The sequence below is a fragment of the Cryptomeria japonica genome, chromosome 1 (assembly GCF_030272615.1).
Source record: "Cryptomeria japonica chromosome 1, Sugi_1.0, whole genome shotgun sequence".
NCBI lineage: Eukaryota > Viridiplantae > Streptophyta > Pinopsida > Cupressales > Cupressaceae > Cryptomeria > Cryptomeria japonica.
The window spans coordinates 221,154,453-221,165,061 of NC_081405.1; the positions used below are offsets into that span (position 1 = coordinate 221,154,453).

Genomic DNA, 10,609 nt, shown 5'->3' on the forward strand with positions numbered 1-10,609 from the left:
GACCATTGTGGGTCCCTAACCACTCCAATACCATCGCACGAATTGAACCCACACACATATTAACTCCTCTCCCCTAATATATTCAAAAAGGTCCTACCAAAATTATATATATATATATATATCCCTAACCACTCCAATACCATCGCACGAATTGAACCCACACACATATTAACTCCTCTCCCCTAATATATTCAAAAAGGTCCTACCAAAATTATATATATATATATATATATATATATATATATATATATATATATATATATATATATATATATATATAAAATAAAACCTAATTCACATAAATGTCATGAAGATCTTCAATATAACATGTATAATTATAATGATATAATTATTATTATTATTATAGGGGAAGGGTACCAGTAGTGGACATAGTTCTGATAGTGGACAACCTTTTGTCAACCCAACCCCTCGTTATTAGATTGTGAAGAAGCCCAAAAAATTGATAATGAAAAGTTAAGTAATGAATATCACATGTACCAATTGTGGATAACTTTGCACAAATGCCCTAGTAGTGATGCACAAAATGGGCTAATTATAGTAAAAAAAGGTGATCTACCATTGGGGAATTTGTTCACTACTATGCAAATTTTGAGTTATTTACTATTGGTGCAAAAATGTTTATGTATGGGATGACACTTTTAAATGACCACTTTTTGACCTTTCCACATATAACGATTCGTTCTTTATAAGCAGTTAAGTTGTATAGAGAGACAACAAGAAAAAAAATCGAAATCCAACATATGATTTGAAAGTTAAAAATCCCTAAAATTAACTATGTCCACTAATGATACGCTTCCCCTAATATATTGAAAACATCTCATTAAAAACAAAATAGACAACTTGAAACAATTCTCATAAAGTGGAGATGCACGGCTCTCTAACTTGAATGAATGCCGTATATAACACCATACCTATCAAATCGAATTTAGTATGAACGAGATAAACGCTTACGTTCTTCCCAAGGTTGTCAATTTGATCATTACACACAGGTTCCAATTCCAGTAGACCAGAGGCAGAAATATTTTGGTACCATGAATTTGATATATATTCGAAATTGACATGGACCGCATTTTACTGAAAATGTGAACCAGATGATAGTTACATACATTTAACTCGCCCTTTTCTTGTCCGGAACTATTTTTGTTTTCACATTTCAGTACTTTTGTAGCTGGCATTCACAGTTCATAATAATGCGGCAGCAACTCAAATGGAGAGGTAAAGTGCAGTTGTCTTATTTTGATGATGAATCAAGGAAACGTACATGATTGAAACCAGAGACAAATGATATAAAGTTTAAGAGAGGAGCTTACGATCTAGGGTTGTAGTTTCCTGCGAGAGTAAGCAACGGGCTTAAGCGGCGAAGTGAGAAAAGGTTTTTCTTAATATGGACAACAGATCTAATGAAACGAGCTTCTTTGTGGCTTGTCACAATGGCGATATAAGGACTGCGAAAGACTTGCTCAAATTTGTGCATCCTTCAAGCCTGTTAATGACGTTGGATGGAAGAACTTGTTTTCATGTGGCCGTAATTGCAGGAGACTCAGGTTCGTTCTCTTCATACGTTCTTATTTTTCATTATTAGAAGCTATTCTAAACTTGGGTTTTTGGCTTAACCAGTCGATTAATAAAATGCAGATTTGTTAGCTGAGTTAGCAAAGTTAACAGCAAAGCTGCCAGTCCAAGGTCTTTTTCTTTTTCTCCTTTTTTAATTGGAAGGATATGTGTTACTTGTTTGTCTTGTTTAACTGTGTGATTCATGCAGATTTAATCAAAACATTAAGAAAGCCGGACAAAAAAGGCGACACGGCTTTGCATTTAGCTGTGAGGAAACAAAACGTGGATCTGGTGAAACAGTTGGTAGACTTGGATGCCAGTTCGTGTGAATGTGCAAATAAAGAAGGAGAAACTCCTCTCAAATTGGCTGTAAGTTTGGGATTCAAAGAAGCTGCAGAGTTATTAATAACTCACACACCAAACGCCCTGCATTATGTCGTGAAGCTTAACCAAGTCAGACTTATTCAATTTTTTATTGAGGAAAAGATAAACATGTCAAAAGTTATCAATCAGCATTACCAGCCTAGCCCATCTCCACTAACTAATACGCAGCCAAGTAATGAAGCAGAGCAGCATCCCAAGGAAGAGAGGAGTCTCACAAAAGCAAATACCCAGAATGACCAGCCAACTGTTCAACTGGGAGACACGCCTTTACACATTGCAGCACGAAACAAATTTGAGCACGTAAGTTTGTTTTAGGGGTTGATCCTCACTACTCTCGTTGTGTTTTAGAATTTTGATGAAATACCTAAGCAACTTATTGTCACTCTTTTCGTTTCCTTTTGCTTGTTTTTCGGTGTAGATGGTGAATTTGCTGCTGAAAGTACCTGGGGTGGACAAGCTTGCGCTGAACAGCGAGGACAAAACACCGTTTGAAATTGCAAGAGAGGTCGTGGAGTACCACGAACCTTTCAGGATTATAGGAAAGCTGGCATATTATCGAGGGAAGCCCAAGCCATTCATGTACTGTGCTCCACAGGTGAGCCATACAAAGCTAATGAAAGCAAGGGAAATGGTTACCGATGCGTACGAAGCCAGACGCAACGCAGAACTAGTTGTGGCAGCGCTGTTGGCCGCCATGACATGTGCCGCTGCCTTCACCGTCCCAGGCGGTTTCGATTCGGAGACTGATAGAAAAGAGGATCGAGGGAGCCCTATTCTTATATCCTACATTTCCTTTAAGCTCTTCCTTATTTTTGACTCCATAGCCTTCTTTCTTTCTCTTTTCGTTTGTATAATGTGGGAGATGAGCTCAGAGCTTACGACAGGGGACAAGATGTTGTTCATGACTGTCAACAGCGTAGTTGTTTGCAGCAGCTTTGGGTTCACCACTTATGGGTTTATTGCTGCAGTCTACGCGATGCTGGCTCATGAGGTTGATACCCTCTCTTGGGTGGTTTTGGGAAGTCTCGTCACCATTACGTTGTTGGGCATTCTCGCATACATCCGACAATCCGTACACTTTGTAGTGAGGCGGGCCAGATTTCACCGCCTGTGCGGTGTCTCTTGTATCTTCGATGATATTGTTGAAAAGGTATGGTGTTTAGCAGAACGTTGTGGGCTTCTTCAGATTTTTCGTTCAGGTGATGAAGTTTCCCGTGATTTAATCACTGGGCATGCCAAGTTCTGTTGGCCGCTTCGTGAAAAACGCAACAACACCGGCAGCAGCTCCACTAGGGACAGAGTACAGGTTTAGCTCCCTTCCCTGTTCACACTTCAATCTTTTGTCTCTCAGTTTCGTCGGTTGTAATTTTCAGGACTAGTTAACGCCTATCCTATGTTTGCCCACTTAATTATCTCCTTTGCACCATGCAGTAATTTGCTATTGAATGGATTTTAATAGTCAAGAATGTATTTCTTCTACAAGGTTATATGTTTCCAACAGATATTTTTGCTATTGCCTAAATATTTTGAAGTGTTACTCATTGTTATTTAGTCAGAGCTACTTTCGTTTGCTTGATATAAAATTAGCAGTCTTTTTTAGATTAACAAGTGTAATGGTTGGTGATAGAAAAGTTTATGTTTAATAATTTTTTAGATTAACAAGTGTAATGGTTATTAATTTATTATTAAATATGATTTTTGCTGTGTTATATCTAATTTCGCCGAAGGCGATCCTTATATGAAATGAACGGGTTAACCTTTCTAATCAATGGTCAATATCGCGTAAGTACCGATGCAAGACGATTGCATGTGCTTGGACCGTCCGATGAGTTTCTTGCTCCACGTAATACGGTTGACTGGTGCATTGCTTTCCTGCTTCCAACGGTACACTGCATTTGCCACCGTTGATTTTGTCCTCCCGCAGCTGGCTGTACGTGCAAATACACCATCAACTCCGAAAAATTTATGTTTAACCTGCAAACTTGTGAGACGCAGTCTCTGCTAGCTCCATTGGTTTCGTATTTCCTTTGCCGGCTTTTCGTAGTCAGTACATTGCAGGCACTAAATACTATTTGAAATACTTCATATTTTAAAATGTAGAACATTTTTATTACATTTCAAACTTGTTTTATGTGGAATTGGATGCTTGGTTAGAGATCTTAAAATATAGGTAATAGCTATCTCCTTTCTCATGTCAGCCACTTATATTATGTACGTCATTTGTTTTATTTGTGGAATGTGATGTTTTTTAGCATAATAGATTTATATGGACACTTAATGAATAAGAGTGGAAATCCTCTAATTAATGTGGAAATTTTAATCAAATATATCTCATATTTAAATTTTGTTTTATCTGTGTGATGTGATGTTCAATAATATTTTTACAGATTAAATCACTTTTGCTAAATTTCATGTGTATTGAAGCATCTAGATAAAAAAAATATAATTGTGAAAGAAATAAAATTTAATAGTTTATATATATATATAAAATTGTTTTTAATAAAAATATAAATTAGAATAATAAATATAATTATATTATTTTATTTTAAATCTAAATATAAATTTTGTTAGTATATATCGAAATCTTTTTTCATTTATTTTTGTAGTGATTTTATAGATTGATTAATTAAATGTTATAATAAATGTAAAAATGTAAATAATAATAAAATTGAGATAAATAAATATTAGAAAATTAAATGAAAAAAATGGATATCAATTTACATAATCTAAATTAATATTTTAAAATGATATAATGGTTATATTGATTATTATATTTTCTATTTTTTATTACAAATTTATATTATGTTGATTGCGAAAAACTCAAAAATAAAATTAGAAATAGACATTTGAATAGCAAAATGAAATAATAAAGAATGAACTTAGAAAATATGAGTTGTGTTGTGTGAACAACATAGGCTAAAAAAAATTGATCTGTATTATTCATTGAAAAGAATTTTATGATCAACGTACATATATAGGAAAATTACTCTTAGTCTTCACCGATCAAGAAAGTTATAAACTAGTAGTTCTAAACTACCATGCTATCATTTTTTTTTAAAAGTCTAACACTGCATGAGTTGTAGTCTATCATGAGTCTCTATGACCTCCTCTATCTCTCACTTTTGCCCCCCTTCATTTCTATCTTCACATCTCTCCCTCTCCCTCTATTTATATCTCATTATTTGCCTTTCTCTCTTATTCATTCCATCTCTCCTTGCACCTCCCATGCTCTCTCAAAGCTACATATATATGCATCTCTCTCTATATATATCACTTCACATATATCCATCTTTCTATCTCTCCACCTACCCCTAATTCTCTCTCTATTTTTTCCTCTCTCTCTCTCTCTCTCTCTCTCTCTCTCTCTCTCTCTCTCTCTCTCTCTCTCTCTCTCTCTCTCTCTCTCTCTCTCTCTCTCTCTCTCGCGCGCGCGCGCGCGCAGGCCTCTCTCTTTCTATCCATATCTCTCTACCTCTCTCATTATCTCTCTTATCAACTCCATCTCTTTTACTCTCCCTAACCTTCTCCATATCCCTCTCTATCTCTCTATATCTCCCTCTATCCATATCACTCTCTCCCCTCTATCTATTAATTCATTTTTCCCTCTCCCTCCCCTCCCTATCTATCTCTATCTTTTCATACCCTGCTCTACCTCTATCTCCTTACATCTCTCCCCCACTCACTTTCTCTCTCCCTCTCTATATATTGGGTCATCTCTCTCTCTCTCTCTCTCTCTCTCTCTCTCTCTCTCTCTCTCTCTCTCTCTCTCTCTCTCTCTTAATTTCTCTTCCCATATATCTCTATCTCCCTCTATTTTTCTCAATCTCTGCTTCTCTCTTTCTGTATGCCTCTCTATCTATCTCATTGTCTGTCTCTTTATCTCTCCCTCCCCCTATTTGTCTCACCCAATCTCTACCTCCGTCTATATCCCTTATTTATGTCCCATCTCTTCCTCTTTCTCCCTCTCTCTCTCTCTTTCCATATATCTTTCTCAAATCCCCCTCTTTATCTCTACTTCTCTTTGTTTGTATTTCTCTCTATCTATCTTTGTCACTCCCTTTCTCTCCCCCTCTCTCTCTCTTTATATCTCTATTTCTTCATCACCTTACCTCACCATCTATATTCATCTCCATCTCTCCCCTCCCCCCCCCTATATATATCCCCCTCCCTCTTCCTTTATATCTCTATATCTCCCTATATATCTATATCTTTATCTCTCCTAATGCCTCTTTGCATCTATTTTTGTCCCTCTTTCTCTCTCCTAATTTAATTTCTATTGATATCTTCATTTGTCCCCTATCTCTAGACATGCCCCCTCTCTATTTCCATACATTTGTTTCCCTATGTCTCCCTCTTCCTCCTTTTTAGACATTTCAATAATATAATGCCGCAAGCTTTTATGCAAGACATTAATTAAACCAACATTAAACAAACAATTTGTTTGCATTGCAAGTGTCATTCACATTTAATGTTCCATTACATACCAATGTGCACACAAGGTATCATGATAAGAAGAACGACATACAAGATAGAATCACCAATGCATCAAGAATGGGGCCACAAAGCAAAAGACTTCACTAATCATGTGAAAGGTCATTGTTACCTTTGTTGCACAAAGAATATTTTCTAAAGAGCCTGCCAATTGAACTCGTGTTGCACAAATGTATACAACTAATAGAATAAATTTATTCCTAATTGACCATCCACACCTCTTCGGCGTACCCATTGCACACTAAGGTGCAATTGCTAGTATTATATTAGTTTGATGTTTTATGAAGATTTTAAATTATAAAATAAGAAATGTAGGTGAAAATATATTATTTATAATATTAAAAATCAAAATATAGCTAAATTTAATGAGATGGTCGAATTTTAGGACAAATAGTTGAGAGTTTTTATCAAAGATGTAAGAACATTTAAATCATTTTGGTTAGACATATTTCTCATTGGCAATATGTGGAAATTGATGTTGGTGAGCATTCAACATGATTGATATTTGTCAAAGCATAATCAAAGGATTTTAGTAGAATGTAATTTCAATTGTCTTTGAAGAGATTTATGTGCAAACAAGATCTCATGTTACATGAAGCCACACAATTACTCAAATGCATAGAAAATGTTGCATGGACCTAGTAGGAACAATGCATGCAACTTGTTTGGCATCAAAGATGGGATCTTATGGATTCTAATGGTTATTGGATATGCATATAGAAGATTTGTTGAAAAGGATTTAGAAAATTTCAAGAAAATACAATTAGTAGTTGTAAAAGCCAAATTCCACAACATTCATGGGCATCCTTCTTGTCTATGCCAAAATACAAGCTTAGGGTATGGACAACCAAGAAGACTATAGGAGAGGAATTTTTTTTTACCAAGGGTTAAGTTCAAATTGCTTCGTAGACATGCATACAAAATGTGTAAGCTTAGACAAAGGATGTTAAGATTTTGATAGGATGCCTCAAAGAGATGTGATTAATAAAGTAGATTGAATACTACATATGGGCTGCCACATAAAACCAACATAACATATAAGATGCCCTCATGATTTGGGAAAATATTAATTTAATACATTTCATAACATAAATAGTTTCATATATATACTAAATGGGCAAAATGACCTTTTTCTTATTGATGGCAAGTGAGAATTTTCATGATGCATGTGAGAAAGATACCAAATAGGGTCTTGATGTTATATAGTTAATTCCTAAATTTTGACTCTCTTTGCACCATCATATTTCTTGCTATCTTATCTTTATCTTCTCTAGAGGTTACTTGTCATTAATATTATCTATCACTTTATCTATATTGCATACTTTGATCTGCATCTTATCTTTGTTATTTTAGCCTACTTAATATTCTCTTTTTTCACCTTTGCTTTCAATGTCATAGTTTTATTGTTATTTTATTTGTGCTCGCATAATTGTTTTAACCATCACCTCTATTGCAAGTGCCACACTTTTGTTGGTTATAAGTCAATATTATCTCTATTTTAAAATCTATACATGATAAACAACAATAATGTTGTGTTTATATTCCTTTCCATTATTTTTGTTTTTGGTTTAACTTGTACTATTACAATATTTATTTTATTGCATCATAGTGGGTTTTTTGGTCTATTTATTAAGGGTTTTCCTTGCCTAGCAAATAGGATAGAAATATAATAGTGTTAAGAGTATAGTTCTATAATTGAATATCTTGTTTAAATGTTGAAAAACATAGGTATTATGAAAGACAGATAAGTATAAAAGAACAAGGTGATAAAGGATATTAACTTGAGTTCTATAAGTGGCAAAAAAGCATCCAAGGTGACCATTCAACTTCCTCAAAGTTCCTCCCTCTCACCCTTGTCAATTTTAAGATATATATAAAATCCAATTTTAGAGATATTATACATCAATATAATGATTTTGATGTTAATTTGACAGTTCAAAATTATTATTAACATTAATTAATCTACTTTATGGTTTAAATTGTTATTGTGTAGGCAACTTTAGAGCTAGAAGTACTTTGGAGACGCTTGATTTGATGTCCCACTATAATTTTATGATTTTCTAGAGACATACAATGGAATTGTGGATATTTAAGGATTGACACATATCTATTTGATATATATATTGTATGGATAGATATTAAGATGACATATGTCACATTTTGTAAAATTTCTTTTGAGTGGCACATATACTATTTTGTGTATATGTACACACAATTATTCTGCAAGTTGATATTCAATCTAATTTATTCCTTGTGTGCATGTCTTCTTACTTCAAAACTTAAAATTTGAATGTATTATTAGTGTTAAATTTATTTGCCTTGGGAAACATAACCAATTTTTTTTGCCATTTTTTTTATATTATTAATCATCACATCAATGCAGAGTAATGAGGACAACGAGTACTCAAACTTGGATTCACTTTTATGTTCTACCTCCTGTGTTATTCCTCAAATTTTAATAAAGGGTAAGTGCACGAAGTTGTGCAAAAAAGTGAACACCCTCTCAAAAAAACTTCTAAAAACTACTAACGCTAACAGATTATTTTTAAATTTAAATAACCCATTCGCATTAAGGATCCTATTACTACGCCTAAAACCCGATCGAAATTTATCTATTAAAAACTCGATCAGGTTTTATCTATTAAAGACCCGATCAAGTTTTATCTATTAAAAACCCAATCAGGCTTTTAGTTTTAAAAACCCGTTCGCATTTTACTGTCGATAATTTGTTTTGACCGCGATCGACTGGGTCATTTTCACCCACGGTTGCACGAGAAGGGTTTTGAAGAGGAGTCCAAATCACATATACACAAATGAGTTTTGAGCAAAAAACAACATACACAATGCCACGACGATGAAGAGGTATGTAACTCGTTATTTTTTCTTCATTTTATGTATTTTATTAATTTTATTTGAAATTTGAATTTAATATCATTTTTTTTTAATATAAATATATGTAAGATTCTCAAAACACTACCCCCCAGCACATACCTCCCAAGAACTCAAGGAAAAACCCATAGGAGAACCCACAACAAGACCTCAAGATACAAACCCCCGATCTCCTCCAAATCACTTGTTGATAGGTGTTTTGACACACTCACCAATAGTCAGGTAGTTTATGTGAACACTCACCACCTCTCCTAAAAAGTAGTAAGTTTTGGGAAACTAATTACTCCAAGGTCTCTATAGTCGGGTCTCGACGGTGATGGGCAGCTCAATGATTGATGTGATTGTACCTGTCAAGGGGTTTGTTGGTTGAAACAATTTCAAATTACCTTTTATTTTTATTTTTTTGTATTTTCTGATTTAAATTCTATAAAAAAATAAACAACAAAAGCTAGATTAAGGGAACAAGGAAATAACAATGAAATCAATACAATAATAACCGAATGATCCAGACAGTTAGAATTTCATAACCCAGTATTATAAATATTACTAAATCAACATTCAAATGACGAACTCCATAAAATATATAAAATCAAACAATTTCACAAACCAACAAAAATGAATATCATCAAACCAATAATCTCCCTATCAATTTAATCCTCATATACCATTTACATGCCCAACATGATTCATAAAATAACAAAGTATCCAAAAGAACTAGTTGTTGATTCAAATAATAGAAGTTACTAGATAACAAAGAACATAACCATATAGAACACACAAGTAGATCAGGCAATCCACAAGCTGTTTTTTGTATTAAACTTTAAAGAGTATCACAAAATCTTCTAAACTCATAAAAATATGAATCACAATCTCTAAGAGAATCTCTAAATTGGACCTCAAATAATCAATTCATGGACCCTTACAATAAATCAAAATTTCTAATTTATAGAGTTTCATGTCCTAAATTCTAGGAATTAAAACTATCAGAACTAAGAGCTACAAAAACAAGGAGATGCAGTTGACATGAAAGTCTATGCCTTGAACTCGAGTGAAACTACTAATTAACTATCACTACGAAACATGCGTTTCTGAAATTGGCCATTACACCCATGCAAAATTTGACCAAAAGCTGAAGTTGATGTTGTACATCAGTTAAACTCCCAGCCTTCATGGCAACCAAAAATATCTACAGAAAGTCAAAATTGCATGTATGGCAACTATACGTTCACCCTTTCCTCTTTGTATAGTTCTTATAGTTACTGATAAAGTA

General features: G+C 34.0%; 1 protein-coding gene across 2 annotated transcripts; it reads left to right on the forward strand.

Moving 5' to 3' along the window:
• The first annotated feature begins 1,146 nt into the window (after window positions 1-1,146).
• Window positions 1,147-3,536, forward strand: LOC131042908 (ankyrin repeat-containing protein NPR4). 2 transcript variants are annotated; one of them, XM_057976240.2, is made up of 4 exons: window positions 1,147-1,565; window positions 1,657-1,704; window positions 1,784-2,259; window positions 2,378-3,536. In XM_057976240.2, exons 1-4 carry the CDS (start codon window positions 1,406-1,408, stop codon window positions 3,269-3,271), a joined length of 1,578 nt encoding a protein of 525 aa, XP_057832223.2. In that variant the 5' UTR covers window positions 1,147-1,405; the 3' UTR covers window positions 3,272-3,536. The 2 variants fall into 2 exon arrangements, with proteins under 2 accessions (XP_057832223.2, XP_057832224.2); XM_057976241.2 differs by lacking the exon at window positions 1,657-1,704.
• Window positions 3,537-10,609: the final 7,073 nt, after the last annotated feature.